The sequence below is a fragment of the Balearica regulorum genome, chromosome 2 (assembly GCF_011004875.1).
Source record: "Balearica regulorum gibbericeps isolate bBalReg1 chromosome 2, bBalReg1.pri, whole genome shotgun sequence".
Classification (NCBI taxonomy): domain Eukaryota; kingdom Metazoa; phylum Chordata; class Aves; order Gruiformes; family Gruidae; genus Balearica; species Balearica regulorum.
This window is the reverse complement of record NC_046185.1, coordinates 31,823,078-31,835,942: the sequence shown is the minus strand read 5'-3', so window position 1 is coordinate 31,835,942 and position 12,865 is coordinate 31,823,078. Positions and strand designations below refer to the sequence as shown.

The 12,865-nt window shown below is 42.9% G+C and overlaps 1 protein-coding gene across 7 annotated transcripts in view; it reads right to left on the bottom strand.

Annotated features, from left to right (window-relative positions):
* Positions 1 to 12,865, bottom strand: part of PAG1 (phosphoprotein membrane anchor with glycosphingolipid microdomains 1) — a 115,489-nt gene that overhangs the window by 17,573 nt on the left and 85,051 nt on the right. For all 7 annotated transcript variants that reach the window (XM_075743828.1, XM_075743826.1, XM_075743827.1 and 4 more), the window contains 3 exons: positions 4,998 to 5,209; positions 2,542 to 2,593; positions 1,908 to 2,004 (listed from right to left, as the gene is read on the bottom strand). In XM_075743828.1, the coding sequence (XP_075599943.1) occupies positions 1,908 to 2,004; positions 2,542 to 2,593; positions 4,998 to 5,122 (274 nt within the window). In that variant the 5' untranslated portion in view covers positions 5,123 to 5,209. The remainder of the gene's footprint in view (positions 1 to 1,907; positions 2,005 to 2,541; positions 2,594 to 4,997; positions 5,210 to 12,865) is intronic.

Below are 12,865 nucleotides of genomic sequence, written 5' to 3'. Positions count from 1 at the left end.
CCCTTGATTTGGTGGTTGTCATGGATGTTGCTTTCTCTTGTGCTCAGGGCGTGCAGACTCAGGCAGTCAGCACCTGCAGGGAGCCGTACCCTGACAGTGAAACTCAGGATGGAACTGGAAGTGTGAGATGGTAATCGCTGTCTGAATGGGAGATGGGAGGAGGAAAAGGAAAACAACCTTCTCCATTCATAGATGGAATAGGAGGAAGTGTCCTACTGTGTCCTGACTGGGACTCAGGGTGTGCTAGTCACTACCTGGGATGCCTGTAGACTTCCTGAGGAACACTGGGAACCAGCCTGGAAAAGCTGGAACACAGTTTCCCCTTCTGGTGCTTGCTCTTGGGGATTTCTGTGCCACGCAGAGTACTACCACGGGCTCCAGAGAGCACCCACCCCATTCAGCGTGGAGGGGATAAGCAGAAGTAACGAGAGCTCACATTTCTGTGCTCCTGTGGTTATGGGCAGTGACACAGAAGGGGTTGGCATAGATAAGGGGTTGGCATGGATAAACACAATGCTGGCAGGTTGGGCAGAGAAAGAAAAACCAACATTTGACAGTGCTGCTTCCATAGCCCTGCCTCTGCTCAGAAGGCTAGCAGAAACAGGAAAAGAACCATTAACAAAAAGAATGCATAAAGTATAAATAAGAAATTAAAGCACATTGGTTCCTGTTATTCAGAAGGGTTGTTATGCGGAGTGTAAAATGAGTAATATCAGACAGTCTGAAAACTGTCTGCTGGTTGACAGCATGCCTTTTAGTAGCAGCTTTGACAGCTGCATGTGTGGTGACTTGTGGCAAAGAGAAATGCTTCCCTTCTGCAGGGCTTTGCTCAGCGCATCGAGTCCCTTGGTGAGCCACACGCACCTATGTATGCAACAAGCCACAGATGGGAGCAGTGATTAGCTGCAAAAACAAAGCTTAAAAATTCCTTTGGATATTTGTCTCTGAGGGATAAAGACTGAATAGTTTAGTCTCCAGCTACATGGTGAGATGAGGCGGTAGGAGATGAGGAGCACAGCCCACGGTGTCGGTGCCTAGCGTGGAAACAACAGTTGGCTCCCGGCGGCTCTGAGCTGAGACCAAGTTTATTTTTAGGTGCAGCTGAGTAAAATATTTTCCAGTGATATTTCACTGTGAATCATTTTGAGCGTTCAGCAAAGCAAAGACTAAGGAAAAAAAAAGAAGCCTATTTATGTTTCCTGTTTTCTAAAATATGAAAATACAAGTGACAGCCTCACACTGCATGGGACTATGATCCAAAGCTGTAGTCCCTGGAGGAGGACCTGAAATATTTCTGTAGCCTCCAGGAGCGAAGCTCCGAGGTACAACTGCATCTTCTGGTCACATCCCAACTCTGTAGCTGGCTGAGATTAGGGAATGCTGCAGTCTTTGCCTGATGGCCTGGTCAATCTGCAGGTGTAAGCTGGTGGCCCAGAGAAGGACCTTAGCACCTTCCCAGTGTTGGATGATGTGGAGGACTGAGAGCTGGGGTGTAGGGCTGTGCCACAGCATGCCTGGCAGGGAAGTGGGGATGCAGCCTAAACCGCCCACATCTCCGCGGGATGAACTACTGGCTTCCCAGCAAGGCAAATGTACTCACTGCATTTTTAAACTTGATCATAAATTTTGTGTGAATTATATCCTGTGCGAAGAGGACTGGCTGCCCTGCAGAGAGCTGCATGCCCGGCCACTGCCCTGGGATACAGCAGCTGAGCTGCAGTCAGACCTCCAGAGGTGAGCAGAGGGAAACACAGGGTATTCAGACAAATGGCACGACTGTGTGCTTGGAAAGCTGACGGCTAGAAACCCAAGACTTGAGGGATCACCAGTGTGCAGCTAACGTGGAAGCTGTGAGCCAGTGGACGGTGCTGCTCATTCATCCCGCCCGCAGGGTCTGTGCTACTCACCCTCGCCATTGCTGAGTACCCCGTTCTGGTCGCTGCTCGGAGGGGGCTCTGTAGCTGAACTTGTGATTGAGTGGCTGAACACCTCCTTGTCGGAAGGCTGCAACACAAATTAGTGAGATCTAATCATGGTTGGATCAGAATAAATGTTTTCATAAATAGATATGCGATGAATTTCATTCCAATCTCAGGAGCTCTGACTCATAGGTATTATCAGCAGGAGAGTCAAACCATGCTGATTATACTCAAGGATTTAGCTGCCTGTGTTTACAGATGTTAAATAAACACAAGTATGCCCAGAGTGATCTCCCTTTCAACCTTTACGGTAATAGACATTACCATGGCTTTCACCCGTGAGAAGACAGCAGGTGACAAAGGGCGCACTGCACTTGCACTGCAAGCAGAGTGAAAGAAAGGCAGCTCTGGAGTACAACGGTGGCAGAAAGAGCATTGACAAAATGCACGTTATTGGGGTTTACACAAGGTCTCCTCCTCTTTCTGTTCTGCAGCTTTTAAAGTTTCCCTTGCTCAACCATCTCCAAATTCCTGAGCTGTTTTCCAATCTGCAGTGTTTTGCAAGGAGCTTGGTACAAACCAACCACAAGACAGACAGAAGCTGCCAGAAAGAAATACTTACCACATTCATCAGATTTTCATGATCTCCATTCTGATGTTTGGCCTTCTTTTCCCTTAATGAAAAAGACATATGAACACATGAACTACACGTTATGCTAATATACAAACAGACCTAACACACCTGCAGGGAACAGAACTGTGATTCACACTACTACTGAAAATAGAGTAAGTGAAAATTATTACAGGGACTGGTATGACCTCTGTGCAAGTTCACCATTGAGGCAGAGTGGTGATAAACATACCTGAAGAGGTACAACAAACACACACAAACCTTTAGTGTAAGATCACAGTAAGGAGTAACAATAATCAAAATATTATTATCCTCAATTTAATTGTATCTGAAATGCTCAGAGATAGATGTTTTGGTGACAGACTACCCAGGGAGTTCCTTAAACTGTGTCAGTATAAGGTATTTATCCTATGAAGAATTAGAAAAGGCCTACAAAATCCAGCCCACTCCCACTCAGGATGCTAGTTATAATTAACTATAAGTATAAGCAGTTCGAGAAGGCTTACAGATTTCATAGCAGCACAGACCTTTGTTTTAAAATTAATCCTGCTTCACTGGGTACTTCACAAAGTGTGGATCACGTTTCCAGTTTCACCATTCTGGAAATACAACTTTTATTCTGAAATACTGTAATAAACTGTGAGCTTAAAATAATAATAGTCCTTCCCCTGGGGGAAAAGGCAAGTAAAAAGGTGAAAAAATATTGACAATATGAAATCTGTGCTTCTTCTAAAGCCTGCAACACACCGTGCTTCCCACATTAGCAACTGTTAATATTCTACCTAAATGGAAAACAAGAAAACAGAGCAAATAAGACTGCACCAATGCAGAACAGAGTTAAAGTTCACAAATGCTTAATTTCCTTTCTGGAAGTTTTTCTGACTCTGACATTTTAGAAAGAGCAGATTTTGATCAGTTTTCCATGTCCTCAACCATTTTTGAAGAGTAAGCTAGGAAGAAATTTTACATAATTGCATTTATGCATAAACAACCTGCCCTACAGAATGCCCTGAAATAAAAGCTACTGTGTCCAGACTAGCAACACAAGAATTTAATATAGAGCATCACCAGATAGTTTCTGACAATGTATCTCTGCAACTGCAAAGATGCATTCAGTGGTTTGACTCCTTTTTAAAAACATCTTTCTACAGATGTTTCTGGGACTGGAGTGTTACAAGACAAAACATGGTACCTAAATGCAATGTTTGTGGGCTTAAGGATTCTTAAAATAGGTTTTATACTTTGAAATAAATAAAAAAAAATCATATTTCTACTATTTTTGCACAGGTATCACAGGAAACTGTGATGAATAGGAAAATACTGAAATGTCACCTAACAGCTTACAAAAAAGCATTTCTCCTGAATCACATGAAATTAGAAGTTCCAACTTACACTTTTTTTAGGGTTTCAACCAACTTCTGGGGTCTGGTCTTGCCCACAACTTTTTTTTGCAACGTGGGCATTAGAGAAATCCTGCTGAAAAAGAGGGCCTTCCACTGTAGACACACCTTATGCCAATATAGTGTATTTTATGGCTGCACAGCTTCCTCAACGCTCTCAACGCTGAACGGCTCAAAGAACATCCTCCTACAGGCGTTAAGAGTCCAAACCAAAGATTTTGCTGCTGTACCGAGTTATGGATAAGTTGGGTTTTTTCCCCGTATGCTTGGCTGATTGAGCTATGCTGGCAAAATACAGCGATATTGGCCACAGCAGTCCCGCTCCTCATCAGGAAGGGTCTGACCTGGTGGAAGGGCATCCTGGCCTGAGCGCAGGCTGCCCAGCTCCCCTGTGCAAACAGCAGGGCTCAGCGTGCGTGTCATGGAGGGGCCTTCAAAGGTGAATGAACAAAGTCAGCAGAAGTGCCTGTACTGGTGAAATCGAGCCCTCTTATGGAGAAGAAAATAAGGATAAGGTGTGAGTACAAGACATTAATTAGTATCACTGTTTGATTCTTACTCGTTTTGGCTTGAACAGCAGGATCAATTCCCTAGTCTTCATGAATGGCCAGAAGAAAGCTGAAATACATAGAAATTGTTTTCCTTTCCTTTTTACCTATACTTTTTTGGTCCTGTTCAGCCCACCTAATTTTCTCAGTTTCAGGTTAGCGGTGTGATCTGCTGATAGTCAGTGTCTGCCCGTGCTCCAGGCTTCAGCTTAGGAGCTGTAATAAATTATGAGCTTAAAATAATAATAGTCCTTCCTTAGGAGCCAGCAAACACAACACTGTTTTTCCTTCACAGCAAGAGAAAAAAAAAAAAATTAGACTTCAGAATGAACAGAACTGTTCAAATTCAAGTTTGCTCTGAAAACAGATTTTGTACTTACTTTATTTCTGTACCTAAGTCCTCAGTATTTCTTGCTAACTAGTTATTAGCGAAGCTATTTCAATCCCCACGCTATCTGACTGGAGAACCATTACTGCCTGCTGAGCTCCTGAGCCTTACCTGTTGCAGCTGGAGCAGAGGAAGATGAGGAAGGTGAGGAACAAGAGTGTTGTCATGGCTGCCAAACTTCCCCACAGGATGACGTGGACCTGTCCACTGCCTAAGAAACCACCCTCTGGCCCCATGGTACTAGCAGGAGCTGGTGTCACTTGGGGACGAAGAGGTTATTCCTGGGAGAAGGCTGGCATCTGTGCTGCGTGCACCTTCTGCTTCTGCAGAAAGAAAAACATCATTAGAGGGTAATAGAAATTTTGATGATAATGAATCTCACAGCTACAGATCTGGTAAGAAAGATTTGCAAATCCAGATCTCACCAAAAAACAGTTTCAAGTACAAGCCAGCCAGGCAAAGAGATTTTCAGCTACATTTCTGACGGTGACACAGAACAAACCTTGTCAAATATTAATGCAAGCTGTTACCTATCTACAATCTCAACACGAATAAAAGGTAGTACAGTATCTCTGTACTTATATTTTGAGGAAAAAGTTTATAAATCCAGTTTGAGGGACAGAGTAGTTATTTTGCGGTGATATTTGTTAACTTCATTAAAAAGTGAGCTTTCAAAATCAACTACAACTTCTGCAAAGTTAACAAGTCAAAAAGAGAGCTGCAGCAGGTGATCACCTCCTTCCCTCTCAACGTCTCCTGCCTGCACTGTGCTGAAAGTACAGTCACAAATAAGTAAGTCTTTGAAAGGAAAGCCACAAAGACCTTTCTCGCAGTGGATCAGATCTAATCTTATTTCTATGTGAAATGCTTATTTTCTTAATAGTACGTCTGGAGAGTAATAATACTAAACTTTTTTTTTTGTTTCTCCCCACCTGAGTCTTAAGAAAACAACTAATGTGAAAAGTAGACAGAGTGATTGTTAAGAACTTGAATAAACACAACGTTTGCTACAGCACAGCAGCCCCTGGAGAAACATCCCAGGTAAATGGTATTTATGATACATAAGTTTTGGTATACAATATATTCTGAAATTTTACACATATTTTTAATGTAATATGTTGTAGACATGGCAAAATTAAAAAAAGAAGTCTTTAATTCTGCACTGCTGAAGATATTAATTTCTCCATAATTTAGGAATAGGTTATGCAAAGTCTACAGGCTTTCAGCCGGACTTCAAGATTGATAAACACTGAAATAGAATACAATGGCTAAGTTATCTTTTGGGAATGAAAAAGTAACACAAACATAAGACTGAATGATGTCTAAAGGCACTAAGACTTACTTCAATTTTATGCATATATTTTCGTATATATGTATTTATATATTAAATATGCATGTACACATATATTTTTCTCTTTGCAGCAGAAGCATACTTTGTAATAGCAAATTCAATTAGGTACTAATATCATATCTGTTCAAAAAACCACTGCGTCACCATTTTGTTATTAAAATCTTTCAAGAAAAAAAGATTAAGTTCCAGAAAAAGGCCATTCCCAGGAAAGGAAATCTGATGAGGCAGCAGAAGAAACTTAACAGCTAAGCTATGGGACTGGGTAGCTCTTACAAGTAACATTTCTGTTCCTACATAAAATGGGCTCATTGGTTTCTACCATGCAGGATCAGACTTGAAGACACCTTCCAAGAAGAACCAATTCTTACTAATTTATCCATGGTGGATAAAAGCAGCTTTTTTTTTTTTTTTTAAGATACTAAAACTTGAAATGGGAAGAAACAAACAAAAGACAGAAAAAGTTGCGATCCTGGAAAGACAGACTTCAAAGTGTCCTGAAATATTTCTAGTTTGGCCAAGTTATAAGAAATTCAGATAATCTGTACCTTCTCAAAACGCATAAATACAGAGGATGGGAAGAGCAGGTGTCGCACACCTTGCCAAAGCACAGCTATGTCTTACTGGTAGCCTTGAGCACCGACACCATGTGCCACCGCTCTTTGGGAACGACCACTGCCGAGCAATGTGCCTCTGTGCTTATCTTGGTAGAGCTTGAAAAATTAAACATCTAAAAGCAATGGCAGACCACTTTAAAAATGATGTATATTGCAGATGTGAATCTGATACAGCTCTGTCTCATCCCTATTTTAAAGGAAAACTTGGGTTATTTCTACACTGAGTCATAGTCACATCACTCACTGTGAAATGGAGAGACCTGAAGAGAAATGGAATCAGATTTAATCAGGAGAAGACTTGGTGTAATGCCCGAAAAGACTTCTCTGATGAGGTGCAAGGTCACCGTGCACAGGGATGGATTCCTGTAGAGGTGGTGGACTGTCCTCATTTAGAAAACACTACAAAGCCCACCGCACTGGCTGCCTTCACTAGCTCCAAACCTTTGTTAGGTGTTTTCAATAGAAAGTATTTTTCTTTTCAACTTTTACTTTTTATGAATTTTCAAAGACATTTTCCGACTTGTTAAAGCTTTTAAAAATTATTCTTAAAAGATCTTTTACCTTCCTTTTTTGCCATCTATTTGCCTTTAACAAATACTAATTCTCTTCCTTCCTTGGAAAAAAAAGGATGAAATGAAAATGAAATGTGAAGAAAAAAGAAAACTGAATAAAATCTTTTTTTTTCAACTTTTTTTTGGTCTTTTCTTCCTTGGTTTTCCCAATAAATAAAAATAGAGAATGCAAATGAAAAAGAAATGTTATTCCCCCTCCCCCCCAAATATTGGGCAAAGAAAAACATAAGAAAAAGAATAGGGATTTCAAAATATGTTTCTTTTTCTGAAAACTGAAACACATGATTATTTGGGTTTTAAAGCTGATATCTTGTGAGGTATCATTTAATTTGTTTCTATTACTAAGTTTATGATTTTATACCTATTCTGAAGAACAATACTATGCTCCTCTCAGATTAAGTAATGTACCAAAGCTAGTATGCCAGGAAAAGTTCTTTTATTCTACACATACATTCTTCCAGCTGCTGGCCTTTAAATAAAGATCATATTTGACCTAAGGAAAGCTGAGGATCCATGGGGAGCAGACCCACAGAAAAGCTACATCTGAAGACTTCAGTACACAGTTAGGAAGTGTTGGGATGAGCAGGAGTGGATGGAGTTGAGACTGAGCTTAAAAAGGAGCGAGATCAGACGGAGAGAGTTAAGGGAGAACTACATGCCAATGTCAGGAGTGAAGTGCAAGATTGAAGCTTAGACGTGAGAAAACCCACCAGGCAGAAGCCAAATGGAGGAAAGGGAACAACCAAGGACAGAAGATGTAGTTAGTCTGCAGCAAAAGACCAAGAATTCAGAGATCAAAGCTTTGACTGTAAGTTAAGAGAAAGAGGTCAGAAAAGGTCGGCAAAGTACAGTGGCACTTGAACCAGGGGAGGCAACTGCTGGAGACACCAGTTACCTGTGCAAGCAGAACAGCGTAATAAATTGGAACAGACTGATGACAGATGAAGCCCTGCGTGAGGGAAGCTGAGCAGGCAAGATGTGATCAGTGAGTCCTCTTAGTTCCTTGAATGGTGAGAGTTTGGCATAAGTGCTAGAGAACCTAGAAGTTGCTCAGCATTCAGGACAACCAGAAATAAATATAATACAAAAAAAGCATGCCTACATTCACCCTCTGTGAACCTTTCTCACGAAGCGCCATCAGAGGGCTTGTTCCTACTGTTTAATGCCTCCAAACGATGAGACTGAAATAGTATTCACTCGGGATGGTGCCTTTAACACAGCAGAGCTGCTGAAGTACTTGAAGCTGGATGAGCACCCACCAGCTGCCCTGACCAGCCCTGGACAGAAAACCTGGCAGAGACATACATTGAAAATACAAGTGTCTGGTCTCCCTCTGCTTCTACTTGGTGAATGCCTGGACGCTAAAATGTTAACGTATAACTAATATAATGGCTTTTGGAGCTGCTTCAGGGTCTAGCTTTAAAGAGAAACTCATTTGCAGTCATAACTATGGAACAACAAGCAGCTAATTTCAAGAAGCTCTCGGACAGCTGAAATGGTTAACTCCTGCTCTGAAAATAAAAAGTGATATTGTGCTGCCCTCTGGTGAAGCTCTCCGTGTGGGGACAGGGAGTCGTGGCTCTTGCGCGGCTGCTGCAGAGCTGAACGCAAACCCTGCTGCTAAAGATGGAGCTTACACCGGGTCTTTCGCCTGCTGGGCTTGGAAAAAGTCCTACCTCCACCTTTGAAAGACTGCCAGACTTGAATAGTTTAACCTTGCAGAGAGACAGCGCTGACAGAGTGATAGTCAATTGAACTCGTTTGGGGTTTTTTCCCTATATGTGATGATCTTTTTAAGATGAAGATTTCTTTCACTGTACCCTTTCCACAGAAATCTCCACACAAGTTGCTGGTGACACTGCACTCCAGAAATGAGTAATAGAGGCAGGCCTGGGATACCTGGATAAGAAAACTGGTTATTTCATCTGAGGCAAAGTGCAAATCATGGTTCATGTTCACATTTGAAAGCCATTACCAGTTCAGAAAATTAATCCTTACGCTATATTGAACACAATTTTGCCTTCTTGTGGCAACTTTCTCTTGCTTTTTAGACATCAATATTTGCCATTAGCGGAACCTATATGGCAAGTAACACCGGTAGCCATTTCCTCAAAATTGCACTTAAATGCACAATTACATTTGCAGTTTCAAAAAGATGGATATTTCATTGCATGACCCACACTTTCATGGTGAATAATGTGTTATTTTTCCTTACAGTTGCTGCAGGGATAAAGCAGAGTTGAGGCAGTTCAGCCTGAGTCGGTGATGATGGGAGTGTAGGATGTGCAAGTGCAAATTTGTTGCCAAGCTTAAGGATAAAAAAACTGTATCTAGGATGAAGCAGTTTTGTGCATAAGATATATAGGCTGCAATTTTAGCTAGCACAGGGAGTGACAATTTCAACTAGTGAGGAAAAGCTTGGACTGAGACCTGAACTCCTTTGAAGTCCAGGAACGGACATAACCAGTGAGCTTTGGGTCCAGGATCTGACCTGGGTTTTCTGAGCAAAGATCTGCCTGAGCTTATGGTGGAACGCATAGGGGATGTGCTTTCCGAAAGGTAAATGCCATGCCCTGGTGGCCTGGGGGGCCTGGCAGCAGATGGCAGCGGGTCCATCTCCCACCACCTTTCCTTTGGCTTCAAGGTTTTACAACCATTCATTCATGTCCTGCTGCAAACCACGCTCAGCCCACGCTTTCCAGAAGGGAAAGAGTGCAAAAAGCCGATGGCTTCACCTCTCTGTTTTTTGTAATGAATTATAGATGGGAGTGTAGACAAGGGAAGAAATTGTTTTGACAACTGAGTGACTTTGAATGTGGGAAGCCAAACGCGACAGGACAGGAGAGATTCGGGGAGGGTTACGGGGCTCCTCCTCGGGCTGCTCGGTGTCCCGCTGCCCTCTTCTCCTTACCACTCCTCCTGTTCCCAGTGCCACCAGTTATCCGCTGCTGAACTGCAAACCAGATCAGTCAGATCACTGGATTTGGAAGCTCCCCTCCACCCCAACAGTGCAGACCTGGGACGGAGAGGGGATAGTGGGGAAGGTTGTAATTTTTAAAGAAGATTTTTACTGGTCTGGTAGTAAGCCTCCAGAGAGCTGCATTAAACCAGAAAATGGTGAAGTACAAGATATGTGGAATGATGAACTGAGACAGGAGCTGAGAAGTACGAAACTAATGCCCTCTTGTCTACATCCAGCTGCAAACACTGTCATTCAAACACAAAAAAGGAACACAAATCTGGACTACAACAAACAGGCAGTGGCAGAAATAGTCCTCCAAGTGCAAGTTAACTTCCATGGATGCTGATCCTTTTATCTTCTGTTCTTCCAAATACTGAAAACAGACTTCCTCTATGAAAGTAGAGTCCTACATGAGACCTAGTGAGGTCCTATTACCTTAGTCCCTCTCCAGAAAACTCCCTCTGCAACTTCAGATCCAGCTCAGGCAACAGCAGGTGCAGTGTATCTCCAAACGCCCAAAGACTGAGTGCGTCCCTTGTATGTAACCTCAGGCCACCCTAAAGAAAACACCTAACGGAAGGCAATCCATTGCCATAATTCCTGCACCAACAAGACTTCACACCAAACTATGGACTTGATTTAGAGAAGCGGCAGGACATGGCAGATGCACTTTACTCAATCCAGAACTGTTTCCATGTCAGGACTCTGCGTGCATGGAAACACCACGCTGCTGGCAGGGAAACGCCATCCATGCTCCTGGCATGAGCTTAAGTGTATCACTATGGTGAACTGGGTTAAAATGAACTTAAAGCATCCTTCCTTCACCCAAACAGACCTTCTCTAAACCTCTTGATTTAAAAGTGAAACTGTTCTCTGACCTTTTCCACCATGTGGCCTCACCATGCTTTAACAGCAGAGCAGCTGGAGGCAGCTCCTGAGGGTCTCCTTTCTGTAGCTTGCCGTAGCTGGTGAATGCCTGACAGCACAACCTGATATACAGCATTACACCCACATTTTCTAACACCGCCAGGGCTGCATTTGTCCCTGTGTGGGGAAAATACTTGGGACACACTTTTCACAGGTATCTCCTATTGCAGGTCCTGGTTTGGAGCCTGCACGCAGAAGTGGATGGGAGTTGTGCTCTGAACATCAAGGTTACATCCAGTAACTTCAGCCAGTTGGCACGGCACAGCCTGAGCCCATACTGGTGAACTTTCTGATTCTCCATAGAAGGGTGGTTGTATCCAAATTGTCTTCCAGGAGTGGTCCCTGACCGGAGCTAACTCCTGAGCTGTGCTTGGGATTAGTTGGGGAGAAAAACCATTTTACTGCAGCCAAAATTATGCTTCAGGCTGTTCTAACCTGGTAAAGCCAGATCCTTCCTATCTCAGACTGAGAATCTGGAAACAGTGGGTCCTTTTGGCCTTCTGTGCTAGAGCTCCTTCTCTTCTCCCAGTACTCCTCCACCACAGGACGTGCCCAGCTTTCTACCCACTCCAGCTCCTCTCACCAGCTCCCAGCTCCTGCCTCTCCCAGTTCCCAGTTCTGTTTGCTGCCTGGGGCAACCACCACTGCTATAGGTGACAAAAGCTAGATTAAGATATCAAAATAACAATAAGTATGTTATTTACTAATAAAGTAAGTACAAAGATGTTGACATTTTATCAGAAAGAGAAAACTCAGATAATTCTCAGGCATTGCGACATTAAAAGAGATGATACTCTGGAACAGTCTGAAAAAACAGACATTATCCTTGCTTTAAATTGGTGTTGGGTGCATAAGAGCAATTGCAATTAAATGCTTCTGGAGACAACAGGCAACAGGACTGCTGTCTGGACTGTGGTCCTGCTTGGCAGAACCTCCCCTGACACCAACAGTGTCACCAGAATCGAGATTGCGAAGTTTCTCCAAATGCACTGTGAAAAAGCTGTAAGACCGATTTATGTTACTGTTTCTGCATCTGTGTTGCCTTGTTTTGGCTGCTGTTTATACGTAAATCCAGCACGGAACTGCACAAACCGTAAGATGAAGATCAGTTTTCTCATGCAGTACCTACCACAGTTCACTTTTGGGGTTCCTGTGCACGAAATCAGGACAAATCCTTTGCTACAAGAGATTAAATCTCTTCTGGTGCAGTCGTGTTTTGAGCTCCTTGGCTTGGCAGCACCCATTAACGAGAACAGTTGAAGGCAGACACATCTTATTCCAAGCAGTGAAGAACTGCTGCGGGAGACCAGATGTGCACATAATTAAGGTCTGGTCCTGAAAGCCTGATGCTGGAAGGAATCACTGACATGGACTGCGCTGCTGTTGCAGGCTGTCAGACAAGCCTTGCAGAGACTGTGCGCGCCGTAAGCCTTCAATATAGTTCATGTTTCTGCTTTGTGAAGCAGCAGAATAATGAGGTTCTGATCTAATTCCCCACTGTATCTACTTTTACAGAAGTCATAGCTGGCTTATCAAAGGATGTGTATGCTCTA